The 16,717-nt window shown below is 29.9% G+C and overlaps 1 protein-coding gene across 1 annotated transcript in view; it reads right to left on the bottom strand.

Moving 5' to 3' along the window:
* The window catches only part of LOC143240271 (protein O-mannosyl-transferase TMTC1-like), a 71,035-nt gene that overhangs the window by 3,314 nt on the left and 51,004 nt on the right, over nucleotides 1-16,717 (bottom strand). The window contains exons 7-8 of the mRNA XM_076482449.1: nucleotides 6,027-6,191; nucleotides 516-629 (exon numbers count right to left, since the gene is read on the bottom strand). Of these exons, the coding sequence (XP_076338564.1) occupies nucleotides 516-629; nucleotides 6,027-6,191 (279 nt within the window). The remainder of the gene's footprint in view (nucleotides 1-515; nucleotides 630-6,026; nucleotides 6,192-16,717) is intronic.

The raw sequence follows: 16,717 nt of genomic DNA, 5'->3' as shown, positions 1-16,717 counted from the left end.
TTATTTCTCTGTTTTTAAATTCGTGCAAAGCTACATGAGGGCTGTACGCGCTAGCCATCTCTAATTTAGCAACGTAAGACTAGAGGGAGGAGAGCTAGTCATCACCACCCACCGCGAACTCTTAGGCTACTCTTTTACCAATGAATAATGGGATTGACACTAACATTATAACCACCACACGGTTGATAGATCGAGCATGTTTGGTGTGACACATGTTTGGATTACAAGTCGACTGCTTTAACCACCGGGCCATGCCTGTAATATGTATAGTACAAGAGCTATAAACCTTTCTGTGCAGCAGAACGTGCCCTAATGGATAGTGTACTATGTATCTTAATTCGAGTTCATGTGTTACGTTCGGTTACCGCAAAATCACATTCCACCCTTTAAAGTCGTGATTACTTTATTATACTGAGTGTGGAATTCCATTGTCAAGTTACACGAAAGTAGTCCATCAGTTGGCGGTGGGTGTTGTAGATTAATTTGAAAATAGGTCTAAAACAAAAACAGAATACCTGAGAGCAATCCTGTAGTGTTTAATGGCCAGCTCCGTGTTTCCCAGGTCCTTCTGTAAGTTGGCGTAGTTGTAGTGGACCTTGGCATTCTGAGGAACGCTTTCGAGCCCCGATCTACTCACGAAAAACATTTATTTTAAAACATGTGTAAAAGTTCATCCATAGCGCTCTTAAGAACCAGTGGTATCATGTAACGCGTTAAGAAAATAAAGTCCTTACCACAATCAGGAGAGATTCAATAGAAAAAGTTCGTACACTGAGATACACACTTAGTGCCTTATAAACACACATAAATACAATTCTTCAATATGGCTGTATACCAACCAATAGCTGGCATCATGTCACATATCGAAGGATACTAAATTATAGGAATTACATTTATTTATAGGAAACATTAAAAGTTAAAAAATAAAAAGGATTTAGACATGTCGGATAAAATGAGTTAAGTAACACTATGACGGTTAAATTCATTTTATAAGAATTTTGCATGACCCACGATAAGAACTCTTAAATAAACATATAATAATGTTAACATTATATTACCAGTCGTTCGATGGTGCATTTCAAAGTGCGATATATTTTATGTTTTATCTTATATTAATATTACAGTGAAAATGTTGATGTTTCTTATTCTGATTATTCTTAGGTGATTAGGAATTCCAGTAAACATTAAACTTATCGGTAAAATATTGGAAACTATAAAACACTTAATCAATTATTGATTAAAAAGTTTATTATGTAGTCATCACACCGATTGATTTTTACTGTAACTGACATTTATTACACTATTCATAGTTCACTACATGTACAACATATTATAACTGTTCATTTATCTCTTAATAACTACTTTCACTACATAATGTCTAGATATTAAAATTACAAATAGACGATATCCTTATAACTGTTTAAATATTCAGGTTACAAATAGATGGTATCATTATAAATTCAAATATTCAGGTTACAAATAGATGATATCATTATAACTTCAAATATTCAGGTTACAAATAGATGATACCATTATAACTGCTTAAATATTCAGGTTACAATAGATGATACCATTATAACTGTTTAAATATTCAGGTTACAATAGATGATACCATTATAACTGTTTAAATATTCAGGTTACAATAGATGATACCATTATAACTGTTTAAATATTCAGGTTACAAGTAGTTGATACCATTATAACTTTTCAAATATTCAGGTTACAAATAGATGATATCATTATAACTTCAAATATTCAGGTTACAAATGGATGATATCCTTATAACTTCAAATATTCAGGTTACAAATAGATGATACCATTATAACTGTTTAAATATTCAGGTTACAAATAGATGATACCATTATAACTTTCAAATATTCAGGTTACAAATAGATGATATCATTATAACTTTTCAAATATTCAGGTTACAAATAGATGATATCATTATAACTTTTCAAATATTCAGGTTACAAATAGATGATACCATTATAACTTTTCAAGTATTCAGGTTACAAATAGATGATACCATTATAACTTTTCAAATATATAGGTCACAACAGATGATATTAGTTTAATTATTCAGGCTATCAAAGCTGATAATGTCATCTCCGTATCTCGGTTGTTTCCGGTATTGTTTGATTGAACGCCATAATCTGTTAAAATAACCGTGCACCGTATAGAACAACGGCTCCTGAACTACAATGTCTAATTCATCGAAATAAGAAGAGACTATAAAATTGTTGTCAATGGACAGCCTTAAGACCAGTTATCCGTCTTAGTTTTTAATGCGAACCAAATCTTATTGAAAACTTACATAATAAATGAAACCAACGCTTGAGAGCCCGTGTGATAAAACACTTCCTTCGTTAAGCGTGCGTGTTTTCTAGAGTTATTCACTCGGAGCTTGGAAGAGATATTATTGATAAAAGGTGTTGTTTATAATCTATGATGCAGAAACCATATATCAAGCACAAACTTTCTCAAAATGGTCAAGGAACGAAAAACATTTTACACTGAACTAGAGCTCAATATGTTAATCAGTTGATTTTAACGCTGTAATTTCATAGACTTATCGCTGGCCCAAAAAGTAATTGCTTTTTATGCTTTCAAGATTCTGTTGGGTCTTTGATAATACATAAGTCTCTCAAAAATATAAAATAATTGTTATTGTAATAAGTAAAAGTAATTATTACTGTGTATTTTACAGAGAAAACAGTAATTTCACACTCTGTATTACTCAGTTATTTGTACTGAATTGACAAAAATAAAATTACTTAGTATTGTACAATCTCAGACCTACCACAACTGAACAGTATAAACAAGTGCCAGTAATTATACAATGTTAGACCATATCGGTACTGAATAGTATAAACACGTGCCAGTAATTATACAATGTTAGACCATATCGGTACTGAACAGTATAAACAAGTGCCAGTAATTATACAATGTTAGACTCTATCGGTACTGAATAGTATAAACACGTGCTAGTAATTATACAATGTTAGACCCTATCGGTACTGAATAGTATAAACACGTGCCAGTAATTATACAATGTTAGACTCTATCGGTACTGAACAGTATAAACACGTGCTAGTAATTATACAATGTTAGACCATATCGGTACTGAACAGTATAAACAAGTGCCAGTAATTATACAATGTTAGACTCTATCGATACTGAATAGTATAAACACGTGCTAGTAATTATACAATGTTAGACCCTATCGATACTGAATAGTATAAACACGTGCCAGTAATTATACAATGTTAGACCATATCGGTACTGAACAGTATAAACAAGTGCCAGTAATTATATAATGTTAGACTCTATCGGTACTGAATAGTATAAATACGTGCTAGTAATTATACAATGTCAGACCATATCGGTACTGAACAGTATAAACAAGTGCCAGTAATTATACAATGTTAGACCATATCGGTACTGAATAGTATAAACAAGTGCCAGTAATTATACAATGTCAGACCATATCGGTACTGAATAGTATAAACACATGCGAGTAATTATACAATGTTAGACTCTATCAGAACTGGACAAAATAAACGCGTGTCAGTAATTATACAATATTAGACCCTATCGGTACTGAACAGTATAAACATGTGTCAATAATTCGAGGGTTAATTTTTTCTTTAGATATAAGAATATTTTGTATCTTTTTATATCTAGATGGATACAGTTTTATGTTATTAATAATTGTGCATTTATTATTGGATATAATAAATGAATACATATTAAACCAATATTAACTGAATTTTTCCACATAACCTAAACTGTGTGTCACGACATGTATTCCTTTTCTGAATTTTCACCAAAATTACGGTCTCACAGACAACACTAAGAGAATTAGTCTTAATTTTTGAGACAAGCTGAATCCTGTTTTAATAAGTTTAGGTTAATTAATGTTGATAAAAAAAAATACGATGTTTCGGTAAGGTCTTACTTGAAGATAGTTTAAAATAATTTGGATAAGAAATAAGACGTTTCTGTAATACGATATAATGATAAGATCTTACTTGAAGATAGTTTAGAATGATTTTGTTAAGAAATAAGACATTTTGGTAAGGTCTTACTTGAAGATAGTTTAGAATGATTTTGTTAAGAAATAAGACATTTTGGTTAGGTCTTACTTGAAGATAGTTTAGAATGATTTTGTTAAGAAATAAGACATTTTAGTAAGATCTTACTTGAAAATAGTTTAGAATGATTTTGTTAAGAAATAAGACATTTTGGTAAGGTCTTACTTGAAGATAGTTTAGAATGATTTTGTTAAGAAATAAGACATTTTGGTAAGGTCTTACTTGAAGATAGTTCAGAATGATTTTGTTAAGAAATAAGACATTTTGGTAAGGTCTTACTTGAAGATAGTTTAGAATGATTTTGTTAAGAAATAAGACATTTTGGTAAGGTCTTACTTGAAGATAGTTCAGAATGATTTTGTTAAGAAATAAGACATTTTGGTAAGGTCTTACTTGAAGATAGTTTAGAATGATTTTGTTAAGAAATAAGACATTTTGGTTAGGTCTTACTTGAAGATAGTTTAGAATGATTTTGTTAAGAAATAAGACATTTTAGTAAGATCTTACTTGAAAATAGTTTAGAATGATTTTGTTAAGAAATAAGACATTTTGGTAAGGTCTTACTTGAAGATAGTTTAGAATGATTTTGTTAAGAAATAAGACATTTTGGTAAGGTCTTACTTGAAGATAGTTTAGAATGATTTTGTTAAGAAATAAGACATTTTGGTAAGGTCTTACTTGAAGATAGTTTAGAATGATTTTGTTAAGAAATAAGACATTTTAGTAAGATCTTACTTGAAAATAGTTTAGAATGATTTTGTTAAGAAATAAGACATTTTGGTAAGGTCTTACTTGAAGATAGTTCAGAATGATTTTGTTAAGAAATAAGACATTTTGGTAAGGTCTTACTTGAAGATAGTTTAGAATGATTTTGTTAAGAAATAAGACATTTTGGTAAGGTCTTACTTGAAGATAGTTCAGAATGGTTTTGTTAAGTAATAAGACATTTTGGTAAGGTCTTACTTGAAGATAGTTTAAAATGATTTTGTTAAGAAATAAGACATTTTGGTAATGTCTTACTTGAAGATAGTTTAGAATGATTTTGTTAAGAAATACGACATTTTAGTAAGATCTTAGTTGAAGATAGTTCAGAATGATTTTGTTAAGAAATAAGACATTTTGGTAAGGTCTTACTTGAAGATAGTTCAGAATGATTTTGTTAAGAAATAAGACATTTTGGTAAGGTCTTACTTGAAGATAGTTTAGAATGATTTTGTTAAGAAATAAGACATTTTGGTAAGGTCTTACTTGAAGATAGTTTAGAATGATTTTGTTAAGAAATAAGACATTTTGGTTAGGTCTTACTTGAAGATAGTTTAGAATGATTTTGTTAAGAAATAAGACATTTTAGTAAGATCTTACTTGAAAATAGTTTAGAATGATTTTGTTAAGAAATAAGACATTTTGGTAAGGTCTTACTTGAAGATAGTTTAGAATGATTTTGTTAAGAAATAAGACATTTTGGTAAGGTCTTACTTGAAGATAGTTTAGAATGATTTTGTTAAGAAATACGACATTTTAGTAAGATCTTAGTTGAAGATAGTTCAGAATGATTTTGTTAAGAAATAAGACATTTTGGTAAGGTCTTACTTGAAGATAGTTCAGAATGATTTTGTTAATAAATAAGACATTTTGGTAAGGTCTTACTTGAAGATAGTTTAGAATGATTTTGTTAAGAAATAAGACATTTTGGTAAGATCTTACTTGAAGATAGTTTAGAATGATTTTGTTAAGAAATAAGACATTTTAGTAAGATCTTACTTGAAGATAGTTTAGAATGATTTTGTTAAGAAATAAGACATTTTTGTAAGGTCTTACTTGAAGATAGTTTAGAATGATTTTGTTAAGAAATAAGACATTTTGGTAAGGTCTTACTTGAAGATGATTTAGAATGATTTTGTTAAGAAATAAGACATTTTGGTAAGGTCTTACTTGAAGATAGTTTCTCTGGATTGCCACACTGTGTTACGTCGCAGCGTCCACAACATGAAGACAGTAATCAAGATGAACGAGCTACTCCGACAAATCCATGTTGCTTTAGGACTCCAGTCTCTTAACTTTTGTAATCCATGTGTAACAAGTATATATAGACCTGCACTGTATTCCGGCAAAGTCAGGAAAACAAACAAGAAACTTCTGAAATATTTTTCAAGTCTAACACAAAAAGATGTCACAACTAACCCAAAAATGCTCAAAATAATTATTTTATTAACTAATGCATTTTCATTATATTAAACTTTTTTGTGTGTTATCTTTGAGAAACACTTTTAGGAAATAACTTTATGCATAAACGCATTGAATATATATTTTTTTAATTATGTGAATATTGTTTCATGTAATACTTTGAGCCAATCATGCTTCACCTTATGAATAAAGCATTTTAATATCGAGCTAATTATTTTTATCCTTTTGTGTATAATTTTTGAAGTCGAATCAATCATGTTTATCCTATTGAATACAGCATTTCAAGTATCCGCTCATGTTTGTTGTTTTGAACATTGCATTTTGAAACAGCCAATAATGTTTATCCTTTTACATATATCATTTTAAAACAGCCAATTATGTTTATTGTTTTGAATACAGAATTTTAAGGTAGTCAATTATGTTTATCCTTTTAAATTATAGCATTTTAAAGTAGAACCAGTCATGTTTATCCATAGCATTCTAAAATCAGTTTGCCATTGAACAATGAGTGTAAAACCATCAACTGACGAAAATATAACTTATCAGATTTATAGCAACTCTATATATGTAAAAAAAACGGCTGGTGTGCGTTTATAAATTTTTTTATCCAGAGGAGCGAACAACGTTTCGACCTTCTTCGGTCATCGTCAGGTTCACAAAAATGTTCTCAACCCAAACGAGCCGTTTTTACATATATATTTTTCTCTACAAGTGGGTTTTCTCGTCATCACTGATTATAGCAACTCTATAAATAAATAGTTAAATTAATACCCAACAAACATACTTCTATTATGTACTTGTCTCTAGGAATATGCTCTGTAAAAATAATATAATATTAGCATTAAAGTATATGTTTTATTCTTATAACTACAGTGAGGATACTTATATTTAATACGGTATTGAAACAATACAATATTTAGTTACATACAGCTTGAAACTTTTACTGTTGGTGTTAATAAAGATATTTTCGTACTTTTTCTGGTTACCCAAAAACGTGAGGTTTAACGAACACAAACAAAATGTTTCTCTGTTTACGTAGGAAACATTGTGTTTTGGTACCAGTATGTTGTGAAACTTACAGACACTTAAAATATTATAACTTATAGAAACTTAACAGATTATGACTTACAGAAACCTAATGACTTATAAATACTTAGATTATAACTTACAGAAACCTAATGACTTACAGAAACCTAATGACTTACAGACACTTAATAGATTATAACTTATAGAAACATAGACTCTTAACAGATTATAACTTATAGAAACATAGACTCTTAACAGATTATAACTTATAGAAACATAGACTCTTAACAGATTATAACTTATAGAAACATAGACTCTTAACAGATTATAACTTATAGAAACCTAATAACTTATAGATACTTAACAGATCGTAACTTCTGTGTTACCGACTATCCGGTTAAGGATTAATTTCATAGAATCATAATGACTTGTAACTTTGTCTTACATGTTAGTTTTGAAACATGAGAAACTAGCGTTAATATAATTTATCACACATTCATTCTGTATCGCACACAAAACCTAAATGTACTTGTGTTAACGTTTCGCTTCTGGATACTTGAAGTACGTTCCACAAACGTTAGTGTTAACAACTAATTAAAAACATCTGTCAGCATAGAACATATACTTCATAACAGTAGCAAGCTAAGACGAATAGACAAGTACTAATATGATAGACGAAAAAAAAATAGGATTTTACGCCACCTGTTGGTAGACTTCGAAATTCCCCTAGAATAAGGCTAAACTAAAAATGTTTGCATTTATAGCATAATTTAAACTTGTTTTTAGTATTTCAAGCTAAAGAGATACTTGAATTATCATGTGATAAAACGAATGTATAAACACACTTCTTCTTATGTAGTCTTGTCTTGAGATTAAACGATGTATAGACACACCCCTTCATATATTGTCATAAGATTAAACAAGGTATAACCATACCTTTTCTTATGTACTCTTGTCATAAGTTTAAACGATGTGTAAACACACCCTTTCTTATGTAGTCTTGTCATGAGATTAAACGATATATAAACACACCTCTTCTTACGTAGTGTTATTTAATCCTACATCTGTTTTGTTTCTAGTGGAGTTCTATTACGACAAGCTCTTTTGGTTTTATTATATTTAATTGTTAGCTAGAAGTATCGCAGAAATACAAAGAAAAATGTACATATTAATGTTGAAATACTCTATCGTCAAATATAACAATAACAAAGTTTATAGCACCTGTTACGGCTGTTTAGCAATCAATTATAAATCACAAATAATAATGGACGCAATTTCTGTGAAACGTATAAAGGTGTACAAAACAGGTGTTTACTGATAAAAGTTAAAACTAAAGCTATACAATCACAAACACAGAAGTTAATACTAAAGCTACCAATCACAAACACAGAAGTTAATACTAAAGCTACCAATCACAAACACAGAAGTTAATACTAAAGCTAACCAGTCACAAACACAGAAGTTAATACTAAAGCTACCAATCACAAACACAGAAGTTAATACTAAAGCTAACCAGTCACAAACACAGAAGTTAATACTAAAGCTACCAATCACAAACACAGAAGTTAACACTAAAGCTAACCAGTCACAAACACAGAAGTTAATACTAAAGCTACCAATCACAAACACAGAAGTTAATACTAAAGCTAACCAGTCACAAACACAGAAGTTAATACTAAAGCTACCAATCACAAACACAGAAGTTAATACTAAAGCTAACTAGTCACAAACAGAAGTTAATACTAAAGCTATACAATCACAAACACAGAAGTTAATACTAAACCTACCAATCACAAAAACAGAAGTTAATACTAAAGCTACCCAATCACAAACACAGAAGTTAATACTAAAGCTACCCAATCACAAACACAGAAGTTAATACTAAAGCTACCAATCACAAACACAGAAGTTAACACTAAAGCTAACCAATCACAAACACAGAAGTTAATACTAAAGCTATACAATCACAAACACAGAAGTTAATACTAAACCTACCAATCACAAAAACAGAAGTTAATACTAAAGCTACCCAATCACAAACACAGAAGTTAATACTAAAGCTACCCAATCACAAACACAGAAGTTAATACTAAAGCTACCAATCACAAACACAGAAGTTAACACTAAAGCTAACCAATCACAAACACAGAAGTTAATACTAAAGCTACCAATCACAAACACAGAAGTTAATACTAAACCTACCAATCACAAAAACAGAAGTTAATACTAAAGCTAACCAATCACAAACACAGAAGTTAATACTAAAGCTACCAATCACAAACACAGAAGTTAACACTAAAGCTAACCAATCACAAACACAGAAGTTAATACTAAAGCTATACAATCACAAATACAGAAGTTAACACTAAAGCTAACCCATCACAAACACAGAAGTTAACACTAAAGCCACACAATCACGAACACAGAAGTTAATACTAAAGCTACCAATCACAAACACAGAAGTTAACACTAAAGCTAACCAATCACAAACACATAAGAAAAATATTGATAACTTCATTAGGATTTTCTCTAAACCAAATCAAAGATTAAAAATAGTTAGACTTATACTGAGACAATAGAATCTGTTTAACATAAAATAAAAAATAAGTAAATTACAGGTATACAGGATAAAGAAAGAAAAATTAAGACAATATGAAATATTATGGACAAAGTGCGAAACATACTGATGTTAGAAACATTAGAATATGGTGATGATCAACTTGGGTAAAATATAGAAATATAAATTAAAGAAAATTTATAAACATCATGAGCACATAAAGATTACACACAGGAAATGGAAGGAATCTGACTTGGATTTATCAGTAGAGAAAGAACTACTTTCTTATAAAGTAATCACTTTTCTACCATCACTCACTTGACAATGTTGATTTGGATTCATCAGTAGTGGTAGAACTATTTTCTTATTAAATAATCAATGTTGTACCATGACTCATCTCAGAATGTTGATTTGGATTTATCACTAGTTAGAGAACCACTTTCTTATTAAATAATCACTTTTGTAGCATCACTCACCTGAGAATTTTGACTTGGATTTATCAGTAGAGAGAATTATTTTATTTCTGAATACTCACTGTTCTGCCATCACTCACCTGAGAATGTTTATTTGGATTTATCAGTAGTGAGAAAAATACTTTCTTAATAAGTAATCACTGTTCTACCATGACTCATCTCAGAATGTTGATTTGGATTTATCAGTAGTTAGAGAACCACTTTCTTATTAAATAATCAATATTGTACCATCACTCACCAGAAAATGTTCTTTCGATTTCTCTGTAGTGAGAGAACTTTATTCTTATTAAATAATCACTGTTGTACCCTCACTCACCTGAGAATGTTGATTTGGATTTATCAGTAATGATAGAACTACTTTCTTATTAAATAATCAATGTTGTACCATCACTCACCTTAGGATGTTGATTTACATGTATCCGTAGTAAGAGAACTACTTTCTTATTAAATAATTATTGTTGTCCCATCATTCACTTGAAAATCTTGATTTGGATTTGTCAGTGATGAGAAAACTACATTCTTATTAAATAATCACTGTTTTAACCTCACTCACCTGAGAATATTGATTTGGATTCATCAGTAGTGATAGAACTACTTTCTTATTAAATAATCACTGTTGTACCATCACTGACTTGAAAATTCTGACTTGGATTTATCAGTAGTGAGAGAAATACTTTCTTATTAAATAATCACTGTTGTAGCATCATTCACCTGAGAATATTGATTTGGATTTATCCATATTGAGAGAACTATTTTGTTTTTAAATAATCATTGTTGTACCATCACACATCTCAGAATGTTGAGTTGGATTTATCAGGTGTCAGAGAACTACTTTCTTATTACGTAATCACTGTTGTACCATCACTTGAGAATGTTGATTTGGATTTATCTGTGGTGAGAAAACTACTTTCTTATTAAGTAATCACTGTTGTACCATCACTCAACTGAGAATGTTGATTTCGATTCATCAGTAGTTAGAGAACTACTTTCTTATTAACTAATCACTGTTATACTATCACTCACTTGAGAACGTTGATTTGGATTTATCTATATTCAGAGAATTATTTTGTTTTTGAATAATCATTTTTGTACCATCACTCATTTGAGAATGTTGATTTGGATTTATCTGTAGTGAGAGAACTACGTTCTTATTAAATATTCACTGTTGTACCATTACTCATCTCAGAATGTTGATTTGGATTTATCAGTACATAGAGTACTACTTTCTTATTAAGTAATCACTGTTGTACCATCACTCAACTGAGAATGTTGATTTAGATTCATCAGTAGTTAGAGAACTACTTTCTTATTAACTAATCACTGTTGTACTATCACTCACTTGAGAACGTTGATTTGGATTTATCTATATTGAGAGAACTATTTTGTTTTGGAATAATCATTTTTGTACCATCACTCACCTCAGAATGTTGAGTTGGATTTATCAGTAGTCAGAGAACAACTTTCTTATTAAATAATCACTGTTGTAGCATCACTCACTTGAGAATATTGATTTGGATTTATCAGTAGTGAGAGTACTACTTTCTTATTAAATATTCACTGTTGTACCATTACTCACCTGAGAATGTTGATTTTGATTTATCTGTATTGAGAGATCTACTTTCTCATTAATTATTTATTCTTGTCCCATCATTCATTTGAAAATGTTGATCGGATTTATCAGTAGTGAGAGAACTACATTCTTATTCAATAATCACTGTTGTACCATCACTCACCTGAGAATGTTGATTTGGATTTGTCAGTAGTGAGAGAACTACTTTCTTATTAAATAATCACTGTTGTATCATCACTCACCTGAGAATGTTGATTTCGATTTATCAGTAGTGTGAGAAATACTTTGTTATTAAATAATCACTGTTGTAGCATCACTCACCTGAGAATGTTGATTTTGATGTTTCCGTAGTAAGAGAAATTCTTTCTTATTAAATTATTACTGTTGTACCATCATTCACCTGTAAATGTTGATTTGGATTTATCAGTAGTGTGAGAACTACATTCTTATTAAAGAATCACTGTTCTACCATTACTCATCTGATAATGTTGATTTGGATTTATCAGTACTTAGAGATCTACTTTCCTATTAAATAATCAATGTTGTACCATCACTCACCTGAGAATGTTGATTTGCATTCTTCAGTACTTAGAGAAATACTTTCTTATGAAATAATCAATGTTGTAACATGACTCATCTCAGAATGTTGATTTGGATTTATCAGTAGTAAGAGAACTAATTTTTTATTAAATATCAACTGTTGTACCATTACTCATTTCAGAATGTTGATTTGGATTTATCAGTACATAGAGTACTACTTTATTATTAAATATTAACTGTTGTACCATTACTCATTTCAGAATGTTGATTTGGATTTATCAGTACATAGAGTACTACTTTATTATTAAATAATCACTGTTACACAAATCACTCTCCTGAGAATGTTGATTTTCATTTATCCGTAGTGAGAGAACAGCTTTCTTATTAAAATTTTTTGTTGTACAATCATTCTCCTGAAAATGTTGATTTGGGTTTATAAGTAGTGAAAGAACTACATTGTTATTAAATAATCACTGTTGTACCCTCACTTTCCTGAGATTATTGATTTTGATTCTTCATTAGCGATAGAACTACTTTCTTATAAAATTATTATTGTTGCACTATCATTCACCTGGAAATGTTGATTTGGATTTATCAGTAGTGGGAGAACTACATTCTTATTAAATAATCACTTTTGTACCATCAGTCACCTGAGAATGTTGATTTGGATTTATCAGTAGAGAGAGAACTACATTCATATTCAATAATCACTGTTCTATCCTCACTCACATGTGAATGTTGATTTGAATTTATCAGTAGTGAGAAAACTACTTTCTTATTGAATATTTACTGTTGTACCATTACTCACATGAAAATGTTGATTTGGATTTATCTGTAGTGAGAGAACTAATTTCTTATTAAATATTCAGTGTTGTACCATTACTAATTTCAGAATGTTGATTTGGATTTATCAGTACGTAGAGTACTACTTTATTATTAAATAATCACTGTTATACAAATCACTCTCCTGAGAATGTTGATTTTCATGTATCCGTAGTGAGAGAACAGCTTTCTTATTAAATAATTATTGTTCTTCAATCATTCACCTGAAAATGTTGATTTGGATTTATAAGTAGTGAAAGAACTACATTGTTATTAAATAATCACTGTTGTACCCTCACTTTCCTGAGAATATTGATTTTGATTCTTCAGTAGTGATAGAACTACTTTCTTATTAAATTATTACTGTTGTACCATCACTCACCTGAGAATGTTGATTTGGATTTTCCTGTAGTGAGAGAACTACTTTATTATTAAATATTCACTGTTGTACCATTACTAAACTGAGAATGTTGATTTCGATTTATAGGTAGTGAGATAACTACTTTCTCATTAAATAATCATGGTTTTACCATCACTCATTCGAGAATACTGACTTTGATTTATATTTAAAGAGAAAACTACTTGCTTATTAAATAATCACTGTGGTACCATCATTCACCTGAGAATGTTGATTTGGATTGATCAGTAGTGAAAGAACTACTTTCTTATTAAATAATAACTGTTGTAGCATCGCTCACCTGAGAATGTTAATTTTGATGTTTCCGTAATAAGAGAACTACTATCTCATTAAATTATTACTGTTGTACAATCATTTACCTGAAAATGTTAAATTGGATTTATACTTAGTGAAAGAACTATATTGTTATTAAATAATCACTGTTGTACCCTCACTTTCCTGAGAATATTAATTTGGATTAATCACTGGTGAGAGAGCTCGCTACTTTCATATTAAATAATCACTGTTGTACAATCACTCACCTGAGAATGTTGATTTGGGTTTATCTGTAGTGAGAGAACTACTTTTTTATACAATAATCACTGTTGTAGCCTCACTCACCTGAGAATTCAGACTTGGATGTATCTTTAAAGAGAAAACTACTTTCTTATCAAATAATCACTGTTGCACCATCATTCATCTGAGAATGTTGATTTGGTTTTATCAGTAACGAGAAATCTACTTTCTTATGTAATAATCACTGTTGTACGATCATTCGCATAAGAAAGTTGATTTAAATTTATCAGCAGTGAGAAAACTACTTTCTTATTAAATAATCACTGTTGTACAATAACCCACCTGAGAATGTTGATTTGGATTGTTCTGTAGTGAGAGAACTTCTTTCTTATTAAATAATCACTGTTATACAAATGATTCGCTTGAGAATGTTGAATTTAATGTATCCGTACAGATAGAACTACTTTCTGATTAAATATTTATTGTTATACCATTATTCACCTGAAAATTTTGATTTGGATTTCTCAGTAGTGAGAGAATTACATTATTAATATATAATCACTGTTGTACCCTCAATCACCTGTGAATATTGATTTTGATTCATCAGTAGTAATAGAACTACTTTCTTATTAAATAATCGCTGTTTTACAATCACATACCTGAGAATGTTGATTTGAATTTATCAGTAGTGACAGAAGTACTTTCTTATTAAATAATCACTGTTGTACCACACTCACCTGAGAATATTGATTTCGATTTATAGGTAGTGAGAGAACTACTATCTCATTAAATAATCATTGTTTTACCATCACTCACTCGAGAATAGTGACTTGGATTTTTCTTTAAAGAGAAAACTACTTGCTTATTAAATATACACTGTGGTACCATCATTAACCTGAGAATGTTGATTTGGATTTGACAGAAGTGAAAGAACTACTTTCTTGTTAAAAAATCACTTTTGTACCATCACTTTCATGAGAATGTTGATTTGGATTTATCTGCAGTGAGAACCCTAGTTTCTTATTAAACAATCACTGTTGTACCACAACTCATCTGAGAATGTTGATTTGGATTCATCAGTACTTAGAGAAATACTTTCTTATGAAATAATGAATGTTGTAGCATCATTCACCTGAGAATATTGATTTGGATTTATCTATATTGAGAGAACTATTTTGTTTTTAAATAATCATTGTTGTACCATTACTCATTTCAGAATGTTGATTTTGATTTATCAGTACATAGAGTACTACTTTCATATTAAATAATCACTGTTGTACCATCACTCACCTGAGAGTGTTGATTTGGGTTTATCTGTAGTGAGTGAACTACTTTCTTCTACAATAATCACTGTTGTAGCCACACTCACCTGAGAATTCTGACTTGGATGTATCTTTAAAGAGAAAACTACTTTCTTATCAAATAATCACTGTTGCACCATCATTCATCTGAGAATGTTGATTTGGATTTATCAGTTTTGAGAGAACTACTTTCTTATTAAATAATCACTGTTGTACAATCTCTCAACTGAGAATGTTGATTTGAATTCGTCAGTAGTGAGAAAACTACTTTCTTATTAAATAATCACTATTGTACCATCACTCAACTGAGAATGTTGATTTGGATTTATCAGTAGTGAGAGAACTACTTTCTTATTAAAAAAATCTCTGTTGTACCATCACTCACCTGAGAATGTTGATTTGGATTTAATAGTACTTAGAGAAATACTTTCTTATGAAATAATCATTGTTGTACCATCATTCACATAAGAATGTTGATTTGGATTTATCAGTAGTTAGAGAACTACTTTCTTATCAAATAATCACTGTTGTACAAATCACTCACCTGAGAATGTTGATTTTCAAGTATCCTTAGTGAGAGAAATACTTTCCTATTAAATATTTATCGTTGTACGATCATTCACATGAAAATGTTGATTTGGATTCATCAGTAGTGAGAAAACTATATTGATATTCAATAATCACTGTTCTACCCTCACTCACATGAGAATGTTGATTTGAATTTAACAGTAGTGAGAAAACTACTTTTTTATTAAATAATCACTGTTATAGAAATCACTCAACTAAGAATGTACATATTCATGTATCCGTAGTGAGATAACTACTTTCTGATTAAATATTTATTGTTGTACAATCATTTATCTGAGAATGTTGATTTGGATTTATCAGTAGTGAGAAAACTACTTTCTTATTAAATAGTCCATGGTGTACCATCACTCACTTCAAAATGTTCTTTTGGATTTATCTGCAGGGAGAAAACTACTTTCTTGTAAAATAATCAGTGTTGTACCAACCCTCAACTGAGAATTTTGATTTGGATTTGTCTGTAGTGAGAGAACTACTTTCTCATTAAATAATCACTGTTCTATCGTAACTTACCTGATAATGTTGATTTGGATTTATCAGTAGAGAGAAAACTACTTTCTTATTGAATAATCACTGTTTTACATTACTCGCATGAGAATGTTGATTTCGATTTATTTGTTGTGAGAGAACTACTTTCTCATTCAATAATCAA

This window comes from Tachypleus tridentatus, chromosome 13, assembly GCF_004210375.1.
Source record: "Tachypleus tridentatus isolate NWPU-2018 chromosome 13, ASM421037v1, whole genome shotgun sequence".
NCBI lineage: Eukaryota > Metazoa > Arthropoda > Merostomata > Xiphosura > Limulidae > Tachypleus > Tachypleus tridentatus.
Note: the sequence above shows the minus strand (reverse complement) of the source record. Positions and strands in the feature narration are given on the sequence as shown.